Source organism: Nyctibius grandis, chromosome 31 (genome assembly GCF_013368605.1).
Source record: "Nyctibius grandis isolate bNycGra1 chromosome 31, bNycGra1.pri, whole genome shotgun sequence".
Lineage (NCBI taxonomy): Eukaryota > Metazoa > Chordata > Aves > Nyctibiiformes > Nyctibiidae > Nyctibius > Nyctibius grandis.
The window spans coordinates 1,701,279-1,723,919 of NC_090688.1; the positions used below are offsets into that span (position 1 = coordinate 1,701,279).

The 22,641-nt window shown below is 55.8% G+C and overlaps 3 protein-coding genes across 3 annotated transcripts; 2 read left to right on the top strand and 1 right to left on the bottom strand.

Moving 5' to 3' along the window:
- Positions 1-877: 877 nt before the first annotated feature.
- PLEKHJ1 (pleckstrin homology domain containing J1) lies at positions 878-9,926 on the bottom strand. The gene is made up of 6 exons (XM_068420809.1): positions 9,778-9,926; positions 8,447-8,514; positions 6,463-6,529; positions 4,788-4,878; positions 4,527-4,590; positions 878-3,854 (listed from the first exon to the last, which is right to left on the bottom strand). Exons 1-6 carry the CDS (start codon positions 9,869-9,871, stop codon positions 3,789-3,791), a joined length of 450 nt encoding a protein of 149 aa, XP_068276910.1. The 5' UTR covers positions 9,872-9,926; the 3' UTR covers positions 878-3,788.
- Positions 9,927-9,981: 55 nt separating this feature from the next.
- SF3A2 (splicing factor 3a subunit 2) lies at positions 9,982-16,405 on the top strand. Its single transcript, XM_068420741.1, has 9 exons — positions 9,982-10,031; positions 11,247-11,417; positions 11,873-11,944; positions 12,267-12,313; positions 12,974-13,083; positions 14,225-14,274; positions 14,555-14,695; positions 15,201-15,269; positions 15,921-16,405. The coding sequence occupies exons 2-9, from the start codon at positions 11,292-11,294 to the stop codon at positions 16,251-16,253; spliced, it is 948 nt and encodes a 315-aa protein (XP_068276842.1). The 5' UTR covers positions 9,982-10,031; positions 11,247-11,291; the 3' UTR covers positions 16,254-16,405.
- A 1,849-nt stretch (positions 16,406-18,254) lies between these two features.
- Positions 18,255-21,766, top strand: AMH (anti-Mullerian hormone). Its single transcript, XM_068420834.1, has 5 exons — positions 18,255-18,858; positions 19,426-19,586; positions 20,215-20,338; positions 20,490-20,676; positions 20,851-21,766. Exons 1-5 carry the CDS (start codon positions 18,255-18,257, stop codon positions 21,764-21,766), a joined length of 1,992 nt encoding a protein of 663 aa, XP_068276935.1.
- Positions 21,767-22,641: the final 875 nt, after the last annotated feature.

Here is a 22,641-nt window from a genome sequence, read left to right on the forward strand (position 1 = left end):
GGGAGATATGTACAGGTTGGAAAGTTAAAACAGTTTTAGTAAACTATAATAATGAGTATAATAATAATAATAATAATGGAAATAACTAAATATATATAAAACCAAGATTGAGCTCCCCCGATGTCAGTCACGTCCCCACCGGCACTGCAGGGCAGGCTCCGGGAAGGCCCAGGCTGGGCCCAGCGACAGTTGAGAGCTGGGTGTAGGGGTGCGGGGATCGGGATCGGGGGCAGCAGGAAAACGGACAGAGTCCTCTTCAGACACCGGCCATAGCAGAAGGGTGAGACCCTCGTGATCCCCCCGCTTTATACTGAGGATGACGTGTATGGGGTGGAATACCTTCGTTGGGTAATTTTGGGTCACCTGCCCTGTCCGCTCCTCCCTGGAGATGTGACCCTTCTGTGGCTCTTCACTCGTAAGCAGTGAGGAATTTAGCAGTGACCTTGGGTTCTCTAGGAATAAGTACAGCAAGAGCCTTTCTGCACAACATCCCTACCGGTGCCTCAGAGATAATTACAAACTTGGAGCGTTATCAGCCCTAGAAGCAGACACTGTCTGTGAAACATGCAGTTAGTTTCAGAAAGTGCAGTTACTTAGAAGAGATTTAGCTGAAAGTAACAATCTCTGAAAGGAAAATAGGTCTGGTTTAGGCCAAACCAGGACAGCTTCCCCCACCGCTCCTCGTGGGACAGAAGGCGCCATCTCTTTGGTGCAGCTCCTGCATCTCCTGCTCCTCCACCGCTGCTCCCTGCTGTGACACCTGCTCTAGCGGGGTGAGACGCCCGGTCCCTGCAGGGCTGCGCTGGAGCCTGAGCTCGCTCCAGCCCCCCCTCACCAGCAAAGGTTGTGGGTTCTTAGAACAGCTCTGACAGTCACAAAGATTAAAACAAGGTTTTTATTGGAAATGTTCACTGTACAACAGATAAATGGCTTCAGAACAGTTTCAGGGAGCCCGTACCCATTAGAACAGGCCCCTGAAATACAAAAAGTGGAGTGACCAGAGTATGAAAAACAAACAATTGTCTGTAAATCACCAGCAGTTGATGCAGATCTCAAAGCGTCTACAAGTACCATTGTCCCTTACTCCTGACACCCAGCCCAGTGTCCTAGCGCTATTTTAGAAGTTGATCTAAGTTAGGGGCCTGCTGCTGGCCCGTCTAACTCCTCACAGCATTCGATTTACATTCAGTTAAGAAATGTCATTGTTGCCTCTTCACTAAGTGTTGGGATTGTCTCTCGCTCACCCAACTGTTCCCCATAACATCTAAAGAAAATGCCCGTTGTAGGTGCAGTGAAGATGATGGTGGGTGTCAGCTCTACCTTCTGAAAGGCGTGGGGAGAGGACGCCGGTGCTAGTCCTGGAGGCACGCGGTGGAGAACTGTCAGCTACCAACAGTGGCTGGTGGAACCGGTGAGCCGTGCTGGAGCAGGAGAATTTTGTTCCCTAGAAATGACTGAACGTTGGCAGAAGTCCCGGGGTTTTGGTTCTGTCTGGGTTGACTTTGCCTGTTGAAGTATTCACTGAGGCTGAACCACGAGGAGCTGAGTTTGGCCATGGACGTTCTGCCTCTGAAACTGGCTGCTGGTACCGGAGAGCTGCCGGACCTGCGGCGGGGCAGCCCTGGCCCACGCGATGGCTGCGGCGCAGCTCTGGTTGTCCTGCCACCACGCCTGGAGTGCATCCGTCTGTCCTCTCTCGAGTGACCAGACAAATCTCTTTTTCACAGTAAGTAAAGCTGCCGCGTACCCCACCAGCACATCAGGAACATGCCCCTGCGCTGAGGTAAAGCAGAGTAGGCTTAGGAGGATTAAAATGCACTTTAAAGTCATCCGAGGACACTAATTCCCTAAAGCAGAAGCTCTCGTATGTTCCTGCTTTTAATCCCTCCTCGCTGCTTCTACTAGAGTTGCCATCTGTCCTCAAAACTGCCCTATTTTCGGCTTCCACCCTGCCCATGCCCTCAGCTGCTTGTGCAGGACAGCTGCCCCTCTGCTCGCTTTGGTCATTTCTGGAGCAAGCACCTGGCACCATTGGAGGGAAAGGAAAAAAAATCTTGGCTTTGAGGTTAAAAATAAAGCATCAGGGACATCTGCCACTCCCCTGGTACCCAGCAGCAGGAGGTAAAGCAGGAAGGCCAGGCCCCTAATGCAATATGGGGCTCTTGTTTTGGCATTAATTCCCAGCCAAAGAGGAGACCCAAAACTTCCCTTGGAGCCCAGCTCCCAGCCCAGGCTGCTCTGCCCCACCTCGCTCCCCACGTGCTGGTTACCTGCTACCCAGGTGGAACAAAGCCCAGAGCTGCAAACCAAGCCCTCATGCTGCCTTCACCTGCCCCAGCTGGGAGTCGAGTCCCTTCTGTCACCGACCATCTGACAATGTCACCTGGGACCTTCCCCAGGGCCTTTCCCGGAGCTTTTCCCAGTCTAGTTCCAGGGGAGCTGCTGTGGGAGTCAGGAAACCGGGTCTCCTGCAGCCCCGGGTGCAGCGGTGGGGAGTGTCTGTCTGTCCATCCCTCCTCTCTGGGGACAGTTTTCCTTTGTGCAGCCAGAGCGCTGGCTGAAGGTGCAGAGCCTCGAGGAGACGTTGCTCCTTATCTCTCCCTTCCAGGAGCCCCAGGGCCAGCAGCCCTTGTTCCCTGGCAGCTCCCTGTGACTTTGGCAGTTTTCTGGTCTTTCCCTTTGGATGCTCCCAAAGCGGCAGCACTGGCTCAGGGAAGGGAGGGTTCATGCCTGGCTGTCACATGCTCCCTGGGCTTCACTTCTGCATGGCCTGGAGCTCCAACATCCAGCCAAAGCCTTTACAACCCCCTCCATCTGGCTTTCCTCTCTGGGAAGCTGAATAACTGCACAGCTTGGCCCAGCCCACGGCATTGCAGAGGGAGGCACAATCACAACACGGATCTCTCGGCCCTCTCTCTGCCCCCCGGTGCTTTGCAGCTTTGTTCTAATGCACTGGTGAGTGCTCTAACAGGCTGGAGCGGGCGACTCAGCAAGCCTCTAGGAATGAGCACCATCTGCCTGGAGAAGGGAAAAAAATAAAACAACCCCCAGAGGCAGGTGCTCGTGGCAGCACAGACACTGCTGCCTTGACACAGGGGAGCAGATGCCTCCTCCCGGGCAGCTGGAGGTGTGGCTGAGCCCTCCCCATGTTAATGGAAGGCTTCCCACGCCTCCTTCCTCAACAGCTTGGCCATCAGATGGTCTCGGCAACCCAAATGGCTTTGCAGCAAACAGGAGAGGGCATGACAGGGTTCACCCTGCAAGCACAGACATGCCATCAGCTGGAGCATCCTCCTACAGCGAGGGGATGAACCACCCTCAACGGCTCCCTTGGACACTGCAGGAAGACCCTGAGCCAGAAAAGCCAAGTTGCTCCCTGCAGAAGAGGGACAGGGAGGAAGAGAAGGGCTAGAGCTGGCTCAGGGCCTGGCTCAGAAGGTCCAGGCCAAAAGGACAGCAGGTGCCAGGAGCTCTGCTCAGTCCCTGCCTCCTCTGCTCCTGCTAGGAGCCGGGGGGGGTTGTACTCCCACTGCCATGGCAGTGCGGTGGCAGCTCGAGGGCACAGTCTGCAGGGAGCAGCGAAGGCTGGCTGCCTCCACAGCTGGGGCAAGTGGGAATGTGCAATGAATTCCCTTTAAAAAAAATCATACAAAATTATTTGGCTAATAAATTAAAAAGTCACTTGGTCACCGCTGTGGGGAACGGCTGCTGTTCTCCTGGGGGGTGCTTTGGGGAGACCCTCTGGGGCGAGCCCGGGGCCAGAAGCCAGTTCAGCCCAGGCGAGGGGATTATTGCTTGTGTGTTCCCAGCTGGAAGCGGGCTTCCTCGGAGATCCCGTACTGCTCCAGGGGGTCCTGCAGCGAGAGCACAGGGGAGGCACCAGTGAGATGCAGAGGAGGGGGGAGGCCAGCAGGACTGCCCCTCCACCAGTCTGAGTGCGGGGCTGGGTGCCCATCCCAGCTGTGTGCTGGATTTACCCCAGTCCAGCCCCCGCTGCTGTTTCTGGTGCAGAAAGTCACACAGTCCTCAGGGAGGACACCCCGGGTAACCAGGGGTCATGGGCTGTATTCAGTCCAGTCTGGCACAGGAGCGCGCTGGTGAGCCGCAGCCACCTCTGTCGCCCCGAGCAGGGGTGCTCCGAGCAGCCTGGCAGAGGTGCGAGCAGCATCTCAGCCCACGTACGCTCCGATCTGGCCAGGGCTCCCTGTGGCCTCTTCCCGAGAACCGGTGGGAGTCCGGGCTAACCCAGGCCAGGCCCGTGTGGCTACAAACCTCGGGCCGCTCCACCACTGGAAGAGCGTGTGCACGTGGGTCAGAGCTGAGCACAACAACACAGGCTGCTCGGCAGAGGAAGACGCTCAGGTCTGGCTGTTGAGCCCATGGCTTCAGGAACTGGCTTACCACGGGATCTCTTTGTACATGCAGCCTTGTGCGGGATGGCTGGCAGCAACACCCGAGATCACCGGCCCCTGCTCCAGTCCAAACCCATCGGTCACCATCTGACACGCCGACTTCAAGGGACTCACCTTCCCTGTCATTTTCTGGATCTCATTCCGGTAGAAAATCAAGCTCCTCCTCATGAACTCATAGCTGTAAGACAGGAACAGACCGCGTGGCAGGCTGAGCAGAAAAGGATGTGGAGAAATTTCAGATGCTATTTAGAGCTGAAGGGAAGCTTGCTCGGGAGGAGACAACCGCTTTCCTGCCTGGGCTCACCACAAGCTGATCCCAGAAAAGAAGCAGCACAGAGCGCACAGTGCAGACCTCGCACGAGCGGCTCAGCCTACCTGGCTCGTTTGAGTGCCTCAACCCACTCCTGACACTGCTCTTCGCTGTCACATTCGAAGCAGTATTTTCTCTCTGGCTCCTCAATGAAACCTGCCAGGGAGAAGGAAAAGGTTTAAGGGAGGTCCTGGCAGAGCTGCCTGCGCACCACTGCCTCCCTCCCCTGCAGCAGCCAGACTCTGCCAGGCTACAATTAGTGCCTCTGTTCAATTAAGACGAACAAGCTGGTGACACAGGCCTCTGTCCCCACTCCCTTACCGTGGGTGGCTCCCGGCTGGCCCGGAGCAGCTGCCGAGAGCGTTCGTCAGCTCACAGCAGCCAAAGACTTCAGAGGGGAAAGAGCAAATTCTCAAACTGAGAGCGACAGCTCGGAACTGAACCAGACCAACATGGTCAGATTCGGGGCTGAAACTCCCTGAGCCTCTTTGCAAACAGTCACCAGAAATTTAGTAACCGAAGTGGAAAATGGCCCTGAGGAAGTGATTTTGCTCTATGCAGAGGGCAGCCATCTGAGGAATTAAATGGCACACGGAGAAGGCACTGACCTGTCTTTGCTCGAGGCTTTTGGGAATTTGGTGCTGTGCACAGCGGAAAGCAAGTCTCCACGCAACTCCAGGTCTTCACCAAGACAGAATCAGGACATCTAATTAATTACACTGTCCCCAGAGCTCTGCTCTTTAGTACACAGTCCACAGAGATCTAGGCTGCTGCTGCTGCTGAGAAATAACCAGGTCAGCCTGCATCAACCCCCTCAGGGCTGCCGTGTGGGGACACAACCCGACAGCAACCGCCATCGGTTTTAGCCCTTTTCTCAGGAATCCTCATTCACCAGAGCCCCCGACAGTCCTAAACCCCCAGAAAGTGGGAGCGTGGGGCTTAGAGAGATTGGTATGTTCACAACACCACCTCTCCCGGCTAAAAGAGGAGACGAGGCTCTGCAGAGAAAAGCAGCTGTGCCAAAAGATACGGGGATGGCCTTGGAGAAACATCCTGTTCTTTTCACCACATACCTCTCGCACAAGGATTAGTTGCTGGATGAAAGGCTGCTTACAGAGGACGGCGCGCCACGAGCCAGCTGGAGCCGTGGCTATCGCCACAAGGACAAACAGCGTGGCGGGAGGACTGCTGCGAGATTAGCCTGGCAGATGGTTGATCTGAGGCTCGCTTTTTGTGATAACACGCAACAGCACAGGAGCAGCAATCTGTCAGTACCGAACCCTCCGAGCGAGGGATTTCCACAAGCACGAAGCCGTTGGTCTGTTGTTACTGCTGCTCTCCTCACGTGCAGCTGTGCAAACCACACAGCTTCAGCCGGCAATGAAATACCGCTGTCCTCGGGCCGGGCACAGCAGCGCCAGAGAAACAACCAGCAGGTGATGGGAGAAGGGCTGAGGAGCGCTGACCCCACAGAGGAGAAGGGCTGAGGAGCGCTGACCCCAGTGAGGAGGGGAAGGGCTGAGGAGCGCTGACCCCACAGAGGAGGGGAAGGGCTGAGGAGCGCTGACCCCACAGAGGAGAAGGGCTGAGGAGCGCTGACCCCACAGAGGAGGGGAAGGGCTGAGGAGCGCTGACCCCACTGTTACCAGAGAAACAGAGAGAAAAGCAGGAACCAGGCAGCTGAATGTTCCCTTTGACACAGCACGATTCGCCGTAAGGGAACGCGTACGCGGGACTCACTGATGGAGAAGACGTTCTCCTCCTCTTTGGTGATCCTGCAGTGCTCCAGCAGCAGAGCACCGATGGGCTGGAAAAGACAGAGACAGGGTTTAACCCACGTCGTCCACCAGCGCGACAGTGGCCCGAGTTTGCCTTTTAAACAAGTTTCATAACCTGGTGCTACTTTTAAAGCAATTCAGCCTAATTGCAGGAACCTTCTGTGTTCTTTTAATCGACCTTTTTTGTGCCTGCTGACATGCTTCATTGTGCTGGTCTTAACCTGGAACACTTCACACACATTAATTAGGTGTTCAACATTTCTACTCACTCAGATTCAGCCTGGGCTTTAGCATTTGTTTCCGTGATGCAAAGACAGTGAAGAAGTCGACTCCCTTGCTCAGTAACTCAAACGAAGACGAACTATTTAACACGACACACAGAACAACTCACGTTGTACTTTGTAAGGGTGCTCCTCAAGCCTTGCAAGGGGTTGAGAACAGTGTGTTGATGCACTAGAACAGCTCAGGATAAGCAAACCGTAGGTACTATTTGCTCGCCAGCGCGGACCGAGCAAGGATGTGAGAACCAAAGGGTAATCACAGAATCACAGACTGGTTTGGGTTGGAATGGACCTTACAGACCATCCAGTTCCAACCCCCCTGCCACGGGCAGGGACACCTTCCACCAGCCCAGGTTGCTCCAAGCCCCATCCAACCCGGCCTTGAACACTGCCAGGGAGGGGGCAGCCACAGCTTCTCTGGGCACCTGGGCCAGGGTCTCACCACCCTCACAGTCAACAATTTCTTCCTGACACAAGCCATAAACAAAAGCAACCCCCAAGTGAATTCTTTTGTCCAAGCTAAACAAAACACGAGAGGCAAATAAGGCAGCAGGGAAGACACTGAAAAGCCTGCTTTACTCTGTACTTCTGGCACAATGGTTTTACATAAGCACCCCCCACCCACCTGCTGAACTAATTTTGATCCACTGACGAGCTTCCCCTCCCCTCCATCAGAACACACACGACTGCTTACAAATAACCACCAGAAAAGAAGGCAGCAGAGCAGCAGCGAAGGAGACAGCGAAGGAGACGGGCCGTGGCCTCAGAGCCTCGTCCCACGCCAGCGCAGGAGCCGCAGCTGCAGCTTTCTGCTCAGACGGGCACCAGAGCGACTGCTCAGCACCTCGGCCCGACCCAGAGCACTGCGACTGCGGCGATCAGCGACTGAAAACAGGCGCTCAGCCATCAGCAGGGTAAAATATTTATGATGGACTGAGTCTAAAAATGCCACTAGAAGTTTCCAGTCCCTCTGTGTGCCGCACCAGCACGCACACAGCACCTCTCTTCACACACATTAAGGTTGCTTTTGCATTCATTTTCCAAGAAGAGATTCTTTAGCAACAGTTAGCAAGGGATTAATTTAAAATCACCAGATCTCAGCAGCGGCAAAGCCTAAAACAGAACCCAAAGGTCCCACCCCTCATTTCTTTTTTCCCTAGACCCAAGCAGGGCTTCTGCACGCCCAGAATAACAAGATCTATAGGGTACAGCCACAAAAATCCCCCCATAACAGTCAGCATCGTAGGCAAGTAAAATTCCTGGCATAATAAAAAGAAGAACCAACGCTAATTCTTTTCTCAGGTGAGCAAAATAGAATCTTCCCCCTCACAGGTTGGCATGCTAAGGCACAGTCCTACAAACAGCCATCACAGACTCCACTTTTTGCAGTTTTGGGGCAAAAAAAACTTTAAAAGTTTTGTTTAAAAGATTCATTCCAAGCTCCCAGGAGAAGCAGCCAGCTGTGGGGAGATGCCAGCGCTGCTCCTCACCCCCAGGAGTTTTCACTGAGTAGATGGAAGAGGAAACGTGGGCTCTGTCCTGGCTCTGGCAGCCTGTCACTGCACCACCCTCTTCCAAAGCCCCATGCAACCCATTCACACACACACAAAAAAAAAAAAAAGAAAGAGGGAGGAAAACAAACACCACAAAAAGCAGCTTCCATACCTCCGCTTCGTCTGTCCGGAAGTAGAAGAGAAAGTTGACAACGAGCTTCACGAGGCGTTTCTTTAACACTGCAAAGGAAAAGATGGTTGAGGTGGGCAGAAGGGCCGAGCCAGGCAGCCCAGGGAGGGGAGGGAAGGCTCGTCCACCCCTGCCAGCGCCCAGCACGGCACCGATCCAACCAAACCTACGGGGAAGCTCCGGTAGAGTTTAGACTTTTGCTCCTAGAAGAGCTCAGGACGCTGCACCCGCTCGGGAAGGGCACCCTCTGCATCGACCCCGCCGGGCTGCAGCCACAGGGTGACAAAAGTCACGTTGCAGCTTCTCGAGTGGCTTTTGGGCAGAGCCCAGGGCATCGTGTCACTGGTGGGCACAGGACGCGTCCGCCTGGACCTCAGCCACCCCCAGCGACCACTGCACATCCCGGGGGAGCCCCTGCCTGGGGCTGGCAGCACAGATGTCACCTCTGAGGGACAAAGGCCACCAGAGCGCTGCAGGTCCTCGGGCGGAGGGAAAAGCCCAGGACAAGGGAGGGAGCTGCTCTAACGCTCGTGCTCCAGTGCTGGTTTGTAGGGAAATTTGCTGGGAGGTTGCAGGAAAGAGCCCCTGGTCCCCCGCGACCCCCCCCAGCCACAGCATCGCCCCTCAGCCCCCCCAGCCCTGTACCCCTGGGACCAGGTGCCACCACTCGTGCTCCCCAGCCCTACACACCAGTCCTCCCAGTCTCTTCCCAGTCCTGCCTCCCAATACCCCCAGTCCCACCCACCCAACACCCCCAGTCCTAACACCCCACCGAGTCCTACCCTCAAGTTTCCCAACTCCCCTTTCTCCAGTACAACCAGTCCTGCCCCCCAGGGTGCCCAGTTCTGCCAGTCCTGCCTCCCAGGGTGCCCAGTTCTCCCAGTCCTGCCCCCTAGGGTGCCCAGTTCTCCCAGTGCTGCCCCCCAAGGTGCCCAGTTCTCCCAGTCCTGCACCCCAGGGTGCCCAGTTCTCCCAGTCCTGCCCCCTAGGGTGCCCAGTTCTCCCAGTCCTGCCCCCCAAGGTGCCCAGTTCTCCCAGTCTTGCCCCCTAGGGTGCCCAGTTCTCCCAGTCCTGCCCCCCGCAGGGTGCCCAGTTCTCCCAGTCCTGCCCCCCAGGGTGCCCAGTTCTCCCAGTCCTGCCCCACAAGGTGCCCAGTTCTCGGTGCCCAGTTCTCCCAGCCCTTCTCCCCCAGCCCCCCTCTATCCTTGTCCCCCAGTAACTCCAGTCCTGGCGCTCCAGTTACCCCCGGCCCCACCCTACACCTCCACCTCCCCTCCCGCCCTCTCAGGCCTCCCCCCCGCACTCCCCCTCACCGCTCCCCTTCTTGGGCACCCGCATCAGGATCTCCGCCGCCTTCTCGGCGGGCTGCCGGGCCAGGGACAGCAGCTCCCGCTCGTTGTACCTCATGGCCAGACCCCCCCAGCCCTACGGCCGCCCCATGGCCCCGGCACCGCCCGCCGCCACCCCGGAACCGCTCCCGCCCGCCCCGGAACCGGAAGCCGCGCGGGGAGGGGGCGGGACACGCGCATGCGCAGCGCGGGAGCGGGGAGAGGGGCCGCGCGCACCGGTACGGGCCCGGGGGGGGCCTGGGGTGTCCCTGAGGGGTGCGGGGGGGTGACCCTTGGTTGGGGGCGCTTAGGGGGGGCTTTGAACCTTGCTGAGGTGTGGGGAGGGATTTGGGGGGGGTTGATTCTTTGCTGAGGGGCTGGGGTGTGTTTGGGGGGGGGGGTTTGAACCTTAGTGAGGTGTTGGGGGGGATTGATCTTTGCTGAGGGGTTGGGGGTGCTTGGGGAGGGTTGATTCCTTGATGAGGGGCTGGGGGTGTTTGGGGGGTTTTGAACCTTGTTGAGGTATTGGGGGGATTTGACCCTCGCTGAGGGGTTGGGGGTGCTTGGAGGGGGGTGTTGATTCCTTGCTGGGGGTGTTTGAGGGGGGCTTTGAACCTGGCTGAGGTGTTGGGGGGATTTGATCTTTGCTGAGGGGTTGGGGGTGCTTTGGAGGGGTTTGATTCCTTGATGAGGGGCTGGGGGGTGTTTTGGGGGGGCTTTGAATCTTGCTGAGATATTGGGGGGGCTTTGGCCTTTGCTGAGGGGTTGGGGGTGCTTTGGGGGGTGTTGATTCCTTGATGAGGGGCTGGGGGTGTTTGAGGCGGGGGGTTGATTCCTTGATGAGGGGCTGGGGGTGTTTGGGGGGATTTTGAATCTTGCTGAGATACTGGGGGGGCTTTGACCTTTGCTGAGGGGTTGGGGGTGCTTTGGGGGGGTTTGGTTCCTTGCTGGGGGGTGTTTGAGGGGGGCTGTGAATCTTGCTGAAGTATTGGGGGCAGAGGGTTTAGGGCTGCGTGGGGGTGTCTCTGGGGCCTTGGAGGGGACATTGAGATGGTGGGGCAGCACCAAACTGTGGTGATGGCGAGGGGCTTCGGCCCGCGGCAGGTTGTGGGGCTGTTGGCTATTAAGGTGGAGGGTTGGAGGCTCGTGGGGATGCTCTTGTTTCGTGGACCGAGGGGAGTCACTGGTGGGTGCTGCGCCTCGCTGGGGCCTGGCTGGGCATGTCGGGGAGGATCATGTTTCTGTATAGGAGGGGCTGAGGAGATGGGAAGGGCTCTGGGGCTTGTTATTTTGGATTATTTTACTTCTACTTTGAAATTGTGTCACGTGGGGAGTGTCCAGGGCATGGTTTGTTCTGCCCGTCTCATGTCCTTACTGATGGGTCTCAGTAGTGCTCTGAACTCCAGGTTCACAGCATCAGTTATCACTCACGTTGCTTTTCCTCACTTTTCCAGACTTTCTCTTTCTCTGTAAGTAGCTGAAGCACAGAAGTTCCCATCATGGATTTTCAGCATCGTCCTGGAGGTAAAACTGGAAGCGGAGGCGTAGCCTCTGCCTCAGAAAGTAACCGAGACCGCAGGGAGAGGCTCCGGCAGCTGGCCTTGGAAACCATCGACATCAACAAGGTGAGCCTTGGCCTCCGCCTGCGCGGGGAAGAAAAGACACGGGGCTCCCATCCTGCAGGCTGTTGTGGGGATATGTTTAGAGCTTTGCCTGAGCGAAACAGCGAGAGATTTAGTGGAAAGTTATGGATCGAAATTAAATATTTCTGTTTCTGGTAATGTGGGAGTGGAAGAAGAAACATTTGTGGCAGTGTTCAAGCAGCTGTTACTATGTTATTTTCAGTCTTCTTGGAACTGGTTTGTATTTTGCTGTTGCCTGCAGCTGGGTGTGCTGTCACTAATTAACAAGGCTGCTATGGTTTCTCTGTTTTCGTAGCCCTAAAGCAGTGTTATGCTATTAATTTAAATCTACAAACTCAGTTCTTCCAGCGCAGCAGAATTTCGACACTACGTATTTTGATTATTTGGTTGTTTTGCCATGTATTTGGCTTGTAACTTTGTAATAATTCTCTTCCTAGGACCCTTATTTTATGAAAAATCACTTGGGCTCTTACGAATGCAAGCTTTGCCTAACGCTGCACAACAACGAGGTGAGTTGAGCAGCTGTCTGCCTTGATCTCAGCAGCAACTATTTTAGAATAATAGTTGCTTCAAGCGCCAGAACCTGGGACGTGCCTGCTGACTGACTGCTGACGAGCGGATGGGTGGGTAGTGGCTTGTGTTAAGCCTGACAGTTTGTGACAGTTCAGCAGTTGAGAGCAATCTGCAATTTTTGAGTAAGGCTCCTCTCTGCTAAGGATTAAAATATCCTTGTCAACGTGTGATATAGTCTCTCCTCTGTGACAAATATCTGTCAGCGTAGGAGCAATCCTGTCTTCATTTAACTTTCTTCTACCTTGTTTTTTATTTCAGGGCAGTTACTTAGCACACACCCAGGGGAAGAAGCATCAGACCAATTTGTAAGTCGTTCTCCACCGTAGCTTTATTCCCATTACCTAAGCACTTTAAAATGATGATTGTGTGCATCTATAAATTTTGAACTCCATTACAGAGCAGCACACTGTGCTTGAATGTTCTCTGACTGTATTTGTTTCCTAGCGAACGGCCTGGCACTAGCCAGCAGGTACAGACTAGATCCGCTCCAAAAAATGGTGCTGACAAGCTCCAGTTTGAGCTCAAGTTCAAAGCCAGTTGTGGGATTTCTAAAGGAAGGGGGAGAATGAGTTTTAAAAGTAAATTAACTAAGTCTAGTTAAAAGGACCTGTGTTTGTGACTGTAGGTTGGGAGAAGTCTGTTAGTTTTATTTTCAGAAATGCAGTTTGCTTTGGTTTAGATGACTGGTGTGTGGGGTTTAAGTCTTCTCAAATCCATATGCGGAGACAGGCACCAAGGTCATCTCAGGGCTGGATGAGCTAATTGAGATGAGCCTTTAGTCAGGGGAAGACGTGGATACGACTGGCTGTAGTGGTGCATGTGGAAGAGAAACAACAGGTTTTCCTGGCACGCTTCCTGTGAAGCACTGAATATTCCGTGGTGAGGGATTCAAACTGCTCCTAGTGTATCCTTCAGAAACAAGTGTGGCTAACCTGTTAAATTTGGCACATTTCAAATGAATCCAGGGCCCGTCGAGCTGCCAAGGAAGCGAAGGAAGCCCCTGCCCAGCCAGCTCCGGAAAAAGTCAAAGTGGAAGTGAAGAAATTTGTGAAAATTGGACGACCAGGTTATAAAGGTACATCAGGGTGTCAGTCGTAGGAGATACCTAATGCCTGCTGGAGCTTCCCTGAAGTGTAGTGCTGTGGGTGTGAATTATTAATTAGTCTTTTTCCCAGGTCTGTCCATGAATAAGATATGGGCTTATCTCCTGATGTCCTTTATTGTTTAAATTACCCATGGAACATCTCTTTATTGCGGACAGTCGAGTGAGAACCGTTTTAATAATAGATTGGTATGCCTCAGTCTTCCAGCTCTTGTTAGTAATGCAGGAGATGATGACATTATTTCAGTCTCTCTCTCCTTTTATTGTGCTGTACCATCTTTCACTCATGCTCATAAATCACTCGTTGCATGTATAGCTCAAGTTTTTTTTCTCTGAACTCCCCATTGTTTTGGTTTGGCCTTCAGTGCACAACTTGGCTTCTTTATCTCCCAGCTTTGTTCTGCACTGCACAGTGTCTTTGCCCCACAGCAGCTGAATTTTGGTAGAGATCCTTAGTAGAATCATGGAATTGTTTTGGTTGGAAAAGACCTTTAAGATCATCAAATCCAACCATTAACCCAGCACTGCCAAGGCCACCACTAACCCATGTCCCTCAGCACCACATCTACACGGCTTTTGAATCCCTCCAGGGATGGGGACTCCACCACTGCCCTGGGCAGCCTGTTCCAGTGCTTGACAACCCTTTTGGGGAAGAAATTGTCCCTGATCTCCAATCTAAACCTCCCCTGGCACAACTTGAGGCCGTTTCCTGTCATCCTATCGCTTGTTACTTGGGAGAAGAGGCTGACCCCCACCTCGCTACACCCTCCTTTCAGGCAGTTGTAGAGAGCAAGAAGGTCTCCCCTCAGCCTCCTTTTCTCCACACTAAACACCCCCAGGTCCCTCAGCCGCTCCTCATCACACTTGTGCTCCAGACCCTTCACCAGCTCCGTTGCCCTTCTCTGGACTCGCTCCAGCACCTCAATGTCTTGTAGTCAGGGGCCCAAAACACAGTAGCAGCTTTGGTTAAAGACAATGTGGCATTTTGTTTGATAAATGGGAGAAAAATCTTGTAATGTTTTGTTGTTGGAAGCTCTGTGTGTTTCCTAGGGCAGAAACAATGTTGCTGTAACCCTGCTAGGCGATGCACTGAGCTTTCCTATTTTCTTTACAGTGACCAAACAGAGAGATCCCGAAACAGGCCAGCAGAGCCTTCTCTTCCAGGTAAGGGCACCGTTAAAATTGTTGGTGTTTGGGTTATCCAAGTGAAAGTGCTGCTAAATGAGCAATTCTTTGCAGGATTCATGAAATAAATAATAATTAAAAAAAAAGGCCTTACCTTCCTAGTCCTCTGCTGCTGATTGTGTCAAGCAAATCCGTGATCGCAGCTGTCAGGCTGTTTCCTTTGGTGGCACTAAGTTTGCTTCATAGTTGAGAGGTTTGTTTTGTACAAAAGGGGAGTGAAAAGGACGTTCTCCTTAACGCTGCAATAACACCCCAACAGATTGATTATCCGGAGATCGCAGAGAGTATCATGCCTCGCCATCGGTTCATGTCAGCCTACGAGCAAAGGATTGAGCCCCCCGACAGACGCTGGCAATACCTTCTGATGGCAGCAGAGCCCTATGAAACTATAGCTTTCAAGGTAAGATTTAGGATTCACTGATTATTGGGAAAGTTCCCTTCTTCCAAGACATGAATTCCCAGGAAGCACCATTATAGACTTCTGTTCTAGCCTTCAGGGGGTTAATGGAGTGGAAAGTGGGGGGTCAAGAAGATGTGACTGGAAGTCATTAAACCCTGATGAGAATTAGTGGAGGACTCTGGCATGAAAACTAGGCTGTGGGCTGAGCTCTGGGGAGCCGTTGACTGCTCAGTGTCTGGCACACAAAGGAGCCTTCTGGGCTTTGCTCCTCAGCTTTCGTGCAGATGTTAAGCGAGGCTTTTTTTGCCAGCGCACTTGTCCTTGACCGATAGGGAAGTAACTTAATTCTTTCCTGCCCCCATCTCTATCTAATAACATCCGAGACCAGCGCATCTCACACAGGCCTGGAATAACTGTGCTTATCTTGCAGGCTCTGGTGCTAAAAAGGGCCATTGAGCTAATCTGGTGGTGCTAAGAATAGCCCCTCTTTCTTTTTTTGTTGCAGGTGCCAAGCAGAGAAATCGACAAAGCAGAAGGAAAGTTTTGGACCCACTGGAACAGGGAAACCAAACAGGTAGCTGGAACACTGCAACAGCTTTCGTAAGGGTTAAAGAGGGAGCAAGAGGGCAGAGCAGCTTTGGGGGAAAGGCAATGCAGGGAGAGTGCACACCAGTGATACCCGTGCTGGCTTTGATGCCAAAATCTTTATTCCTTCACTGCAACTGTGCAGTGACTCCTCCTGACAGAAGGATCTTCCTGTGTGTGATCTTGGTGAGGATTTAACCTGGGAGGTAGAATCCTCGGTTGCTGTCAGCAGAACAGTGCATAAACATGCAACACCGTGTCCTCTCTGAGGCTCCTCGCTGCGTGTTCCCTGCACCCACCTGCCTGGGGAGAGCCTGTGGCAGGGAGGTACTCACTGGGTACTCACTGGGTACTCACTGGGTATCGCATGGGACGAATGTGTACTGGGGGATACCGACCCCGTCACAGAGAGCGTAGCACTTAGAACAAGTTTCAGGGGAGTTAAAATACTGGACAAGACTGGTGCAAGTCAGGAATGCTGCCGGGGTGGAAGGGCAGCCATGGCCTGTGGCGGTCACGGGTCAGGAGAGGCCCGAGCTGTGTTCCTGGGGCAGAGAACAGCCGTGGTGTGTGATGGCACAGAGTTGTCCTGAGGATTAATCGTTCCCTTCTCTTTGCTTTTCTCCTCTCCCCTCCCCAGTTCTTCCTTCAATTCCACTTCAAGATGGAGAAGCCCCCAGCTCCTCCAAACCTCCCTCCAGGGCCCCCAACCGTGAAGCGGCCTCCTCCGCCTCCCCTGATGAACGGCTTGCCCCCAAGGCCGCCTCTGCCGGACTCCATGCCACCGCCTCCTCCGGGAGGCATGACTCTGCCTCCTATGCCTCCCTCTGGACCAGTGCCACCGCCCCCAGTGCCACCTCAGTTGCCACCAGCACCCGGTGTACCCCCCCCTGCTCCTCTGCCACCCATGATGAGACCACCTCTCCCCACGGAGGGGCCGGGCACTATCCCCCCTCCGCCTCCCTCCAACTGAAGCCCCTCCTGGACTCAGTCCCACTGGACTCCTGTAGCTCGTATCTTTTTATATGCAGATCACGACTGATTCAGAGAATTATTTCTGTTTTCTATGCTTGTGAATTTGACTAAACTCGATAGGTTCATTAAAAGGTTTTCAGTTTTCCTTTCTCCATGTTTTCCTGTGTTTTGGTTAAAAATGTTGACTTTCATTAGCCCTTAGATACATAAAACATTCCCAGTCTGGTTACATTTTGGAAATTCTCCAAAGAGGAGGGAAAGGACTGGAAATCTCGAGGCACCTCACCTCCTTCTAACCGAATAGCTGCATCAACCTTAGCTCAGCTGTGCTGGCCTAACATATTCCCCCCCTTAGGCTGCGTGCTGTGTATCCCAGCAATTACCAGCCAGTTAATCAGTTGCTATTCAACTGAAATCCTTTATTGAGGTGTTCGTTCAGGGAGGGGGAGACTTGTCACTGCTTGTCCTCTGCTGAGGAAATCAGTTTGGAGTTGGTAAAATGCACCAGACAAGATTTCATTGGCAATTGAAGAGAGAATCATCCTTCCCTGGTACGCAGCTGCCTCGCTCCCACCCCCTGCTCGCTGGACTGTTTATGCCAAACGTGGGTTCACAAACAAAGCGCCGGTGCTCTCCTCTGCGGCGGTGGCAGAGATCTCTGGGAATGTTTAGTCAAATGACCAAAGCTGCCGTGATATTAAATCTTCGCTTGTTATTATAATTCATTAAATGTTGTCTGTACCGTTACGAAGCACCTGCTGTCAGTATGGGTTTTATTGTGTGTATACTCCCACTAGCAGACTAGTTTTGGGAAGCTTTTAGTTCTCTGGGGTTTTATTTATACTAAATGTTTCCTTCAAACAATCATTTGGTTCCCATTAACAAGTAGAAGTTTTGAGCTTTCTCCTCTCTGTCCTTCCCAGGATCCATTTCACTGAACTGGGGTGTCTCGGTGCCGGAGAGCCGACCCTCGCTGGTTTTACTGCCGTGCCAGCACCACTTGCTGGCCTGATGCCTGAATGGGCTTGTGTGGGGGTCCCCTTTGCCAGGTGCGTGTCCTTTGTCACAGCTGTGGCAGAGGTTCACCTTCACCAGCCTTTTGTCCCTCTCTGGTTCAGCCTGTTTATGACGTGCTGTAGCCAGATCCTGAGTTCCCAACTGCAAAGTCTTGGAAACTCAGAGAAGGGTCTGAGTGTGCGCTGGGACTTTTTGTGGGTACCTTTGCCCCTGCCCTCCACAGCCAAAAAAGGAGATACCTTGGGTTGAGGGGGGAGGTTTCTCTGGGGTGCATTAGGTAGGTGGCATTGGTAATTCCAGGTGTTCCAGTGAGTATTGACATCTCATAGAGGGAAAAGTCCTTTTAATACATGTGTTGTGAGACTTCCAAAGTCAAGTCTTAAGTGTTCAAAGCCATCAGGCTGCTGCTGCGCCCTGTGAGATTCTCCTTTGCTGGCTGAAGCAGCCTGGGGCTCAGGAGATGTTACAAACCTCTGCAGGGCGGCCTCTCCAAACTGCACCGTACGAGGTGCCAGCCGAGGGGGGAGGCTTTCCATACAGTTACTTAGTTGCTGCCCATTATCTGTCTCTGTTCCCCTCCTCTTAGTCTGGCTAATTCTTCCCTCCTGGTGTTTCGCTGCCCATGGGAATAGTACGTGCCAGTCCCCAGGAAGATCCAGGTCTCGACATCCATCCTCCTTTAGAAAACATCTGAAGTCAAGGACGTGCATCCCTACGAGTAAGAGAAACAGCTTTAATTTTTTTTTACATTTCCAATACTAGATGCAAACCCAAAAATAGAACAAAAAAGTTGCTTCGAAACATCCCTCCCTCCTCTCTAGCACACCAGCCTTTGAGTTTCTCAAGGGAGGTGTGTTGTGTGTTGTCAGCTCAAGGCCACCAGTTTTTAAAAGGGAGACGCCGTCCTCCCCTCCCGCCCGAGGGTTTTGGGATGCGTGTGAGCGGCTCGAACGACTGCGCTGGGAGCAGCTGAAGTGGGAACATGAAGGCGGCTCTTGGGGTGCTTTTGGCCTGCCTGATGCTGTCGCTCCCCTCTGCAGCGCTTCCGAGAAAGGGGAACGCGGGGGAAAGGATTTCCCCGACGAAGGGGCCGGAGCTGGGCCTGCTGGGGGAGCTGGGGCTTGAAGCAGAGGAAAGAAAGAGAGAAAACACAAGTCTGCAGGAAAGAGTGAGACGCAGCTCGGTGGCAAGACCGAGGATGAGTGCTGCTGCTCGCCTCTTTTCTAAGCCTGACCCAGGAGCAAAATGTCTCCAGGGGGTGGCTGAGGAAGGGGCCATCGCCTGGTCCGGCTCCAGCCCGCACCCGTGGCCGCTCGGGGGGCTGGAAGGGCCCGTGTGCAGGGTGAAAATGGACCAGGACGGGCTGACCCCGAGGCACCTGGAGGTCGTGGGTGTTCTCACCCACTATGAAAGCGGCTTCATCAAGCTCTTGAGACAACGCACCAGCTGGGATGAAAGTTACCTTGAGACCTTTGGGCTTTGCCCGGCCGGGGAGGCGGGTGCTGCTCTCCATCCCCTGAAGCACATCCACACGCACGTGGTGGAGCCGGGACAGGACAGATTCCTCGTGCTGCACCTGGAGGAAGGTTGGTGTGAAATCCCTGCGCCGAGGCTGAGCGGAGCGGGGCGAGCACAGGGCGCGGGGAGGCCGATGCTGTTTGCTCGCCCTAAATCGGAGACTTAAACACAGGATTAAATTTGCGGGGTTGGGTTCTTTTAAAATTAGTGAAGCGACACAGTAAAAGGTCTTTCTGGGTACGTTTTTAAGAAGCTTTAGTTGTGACGACAGCTTGTGTGCAACAGGGTGCCTCGTCCCTGCCTGTGACTAACGCCCTCGGTGGCTTCTGCTCTGCTTTCGAGGCTATGAGCGTTTCTCGCTTTCTTGCCTTAATGACGTGAGGATCTGCCCATGAACATTTGCCAGAGCCACTCGGGGAGCGAGGCACCCCCCCACTCGCTGGGGCTGCAGGGTTTGACCCTGTGAAACCGGGGCAGGGGATTTGCCATGTCCCTCCACCCTCTCCGCTCCCGTCCCAGGTGCTCTGGCCACCACATGGGACCAGTGCTCGGCCCCGAAGCCCCGTCCTCACCCAGCTCCCCCCCAGGAGCCCCGCGGCGGAGGTGATTCACCCCCTCTGTCTTCTCCTTTGCAGTGAAGTGGGAAGCCCAGGTGAAGCTGTGGTTCAAGCTGGTGTTCCAGGCAGAGGTGGGCCGGGCGCTGGGAGAGCTGCGGGCTGGCCTCCTGCTCTTCTACCCGGGTGGCCGGTGGCCCGAGGAGCTGCTGGCCACCGGCACGGGGCTGGCGCAGGAGCAGGTGGGTGGCCACGGCTGGGGAGTCCGGTCCTGGGTGCCAGCAGGGAAAGGAGGAGGGGGGTGGCTTGGCTCTGCTGGGTCAGCACCTTTCCCATCCCCTCCCAGCCCCTTTCCCATCCCCTCCCAGTCCCTTTCCCATCCCCTCCCAGCACCTTTGCCACCCCCTCCCGCACCCTGCCCTGTCGCACTCTCCACCCATGCCTGAAGATGGTGCTGTTACCCTGTCCCCAGCTCCTGGCAAGGACAGGGGGGTGGCCCGTGGCACCCAGCCGGTTCTGGGGGTCCTGGCTCCCCACCTGCCCCAGGGTTTTCCAGCCTGGCTGGGGACAGCAGCCTGGCACTGCTGCCGGGAGAAGCGGGTCTGGGGCCAGGCTCACTCAGGGCTCTCTGCCCACCCAGGGGTCCCGCGGGCCTCCCTGCACCCCACGGCTCCCGGAGCAGCTCTGGGGCTGGGTGGCAAAGCCCCCCTGCCCTCTCTGCTCCCGGTGGTCCCAACCCTCCCATTTCACTGTTCTCTGGGCCACCGTGGACTGCGTGACCTGGACCACAGCGGGGGGCTCATTTGAGTGCCCCCCTTGTGATGTCTCACCCACGTCCTTGAGGCTTCTGCATCTTTTGCCTCCGTGCAGAGCTTCTGCCTCACCAGGGACACTCAGTACCTGGTCCTGGCAGCCGCCGTAGCATCTGTCACCCGCAGCAGCGAGCAGCTCAGCTTCGAGGCTTCCCTGGCCATCAGGCATCGTGGAGAGGGAGGTAGGGACGTGGCGGGGGGACAGTGATGTCTGTGCTCTCCGAGTCCTGACTCGGGCATTTGGGATCCTCTCAAGGCTGTCTGTAACAAGGGGCTGTGGGGACATGTGGGAGACCCCAGACCACCATCCTCACCCACTCCTCTCCCCACCAGGTGCCCCCTTGCCCCCCACAGAGACCCAGCAGCTCCTTTTTGGCTCCGATGACAAGTGCTTCACCAGGATGACCCCCGTGCTGCTCCTGCTGGCCACGTCACGGCAGGAGGAGGAGGTGGCTTTGGCCCCTTCTTCCTACCTCTCTGCTGACGGGGTGGTGGACGTGGCTCCATACCTGCAGCTCAGGTCCGTGGCCCTCACCGCAGCCGTGGAAAAACAGAGGGGCTGGGAGCCGTGGGGGGAGAGGGGCAGCCCCAGCCCTTCTGCCATGGAACCGCGGCAGGAGGATGTGGGGCAGGGCCTGGCGGGACCCCTGGGGTACAAGGTGACTCTGTGACCCTCCCTGTGTTCTCCTCGCAGCCCACCCCAGGCTGGGACCGAGGAGCTGCCGTCCCCCACCGCCCCGAGCCATGCCAACGCTTCGTCCCCAGCGCCCGGCAACAGCAGCCAGTTCCTGGGCGTCCTGACCCGGTTCATCCGTCAGGTCCTGAGCCCCTCCAGCGAGCCGCCCCCCCAGCCCAGCTCCCACCACTGGCTGGACTTCCAGGTGATGGAGACCCTCCCTCACCAGCTCCTCAACCTGTCAGAGGAGGCGGCGCTGGAGCGTCTGGTGCAGTCGGAGGAGCCCTCGGTGCTGCTCTTCCCCCAGGACAGCGGGGCCGTGCTGGAGCAGCACTTGGGGGGCTGGCAGCCGGAGGGGACCGTGCTGCAGCTGCTGCTGGGCAAGCTGGAGGCGGTGATCCAGGAGCTGAGGGACATCCCGGCTTTCCAAGCAAACACGGAACTTTTCCAGCATCTTCTGAGCTTCTGCTACTACCCGCCGGGGCCGGGCGAGGATGAAGGTGCCAAGCGGCCGCCCGGCTCCGGGAAGCTGCACACACTGCTGCTGCTGAAGGCGTTACAGACGGTGCGGGCGCGGTGGCAGGAGCGGCGGAAGGTGCTGCGGCAGAACCGCAGCGCACGGCACCAGGCCCACTGCCGCCTGCAGGAGCTCACCATTGACCTGCACGACCGCAAGTTCATCGTCATGCCCACCGCCTACGCGGCCAACAACTGCGAGGGTCCCTGCAAGCTGCCCCTCTCCACCCGTGTCCCCAGCTACCACTCGCACACGGTGCTGCTGCTGGGCATGCAGGAGCGGGGCTCGCCCCTCCGGCGGGCTCCCTGCTGCGTGCCCGTCCGCTACTCGGACCAGCTCATCATCAGCCTCTCCACGGAGGGGCTGGAGGTCCGCAAGTTCCCCAACATGGTGGCAGAGGAGTGCGGCTGTCGGTAGAGGCTCCAGCCCTCCGCCCCGCTCGCCCTCGTCCCGCTCACCCCCCGCCAAGTTTGCCCTTGCAGCGCGGGAGCTGATGCTTCTCTCCGAGACGGGAGCTCCCCACGTGTCCTTTCCCCATGGTTTGGCTCATTAGTGTCGCTCTGGTTCTGGGTTTGTCTGTAGCTGTGCTGGGCCCTGGGAGCTGCTCTGCTCCCAGGCCTTTCCCCGCTCCCGGGGGTGCCCGAGGTGCCCGTGGGGCCGTGCTGCAGCATCGCTCGGACCCTGCAGGGGGTTTGGGCTGGATACAGGCGCTGGGGGGCCATGGTGGGAAGGTGATGCTTGGTGGATCTGGCCAGGACTATGCATATTTAACCCTTCCCTTCTGCTCCTGCAGCAGCTGGGCAGGGCAGTTGTTGCCTCCTCCAAGCCACCCCGCAACTCGTAGCATCCTCTGGTCGTTTCCCAGTCACTGAGACCCCGCCAGCCACGTGGCTCCCCCTGCGAAAGCCGAACAAGAGGCAAAAATCTCCCTGCAGGGACCAGCTTCATCGATGCCTTTACCCGGGGACCCGTCCCCGTGTGAGCTGGGGGCCGTGGAGAGCCGCTGGCGGGGGCCGTCTGTGTTGCCCCTCACTGACCCCGCTCCCGGGACGCTGCCAGAGGCGAGGGGCGAGGGGAGGGAGGGCTGAGAGAGAGGAGCGATCCCGTTACACCTCCCGGGCTGCTCACACCATTAATAGGAGCGAGCGCAAGCGGCTGCCAAAGCACCTGCTCCGCGTCCCCGCCAGCGTCGGCACAGGGAGCCCGGCCGCCCCCAGATCATCTTCCCAGCTAAGCCCGGCCCTCACCGGGACCCGCCGGGGCTGCCACAGGGTCTGACCCCCCAAAAAGCA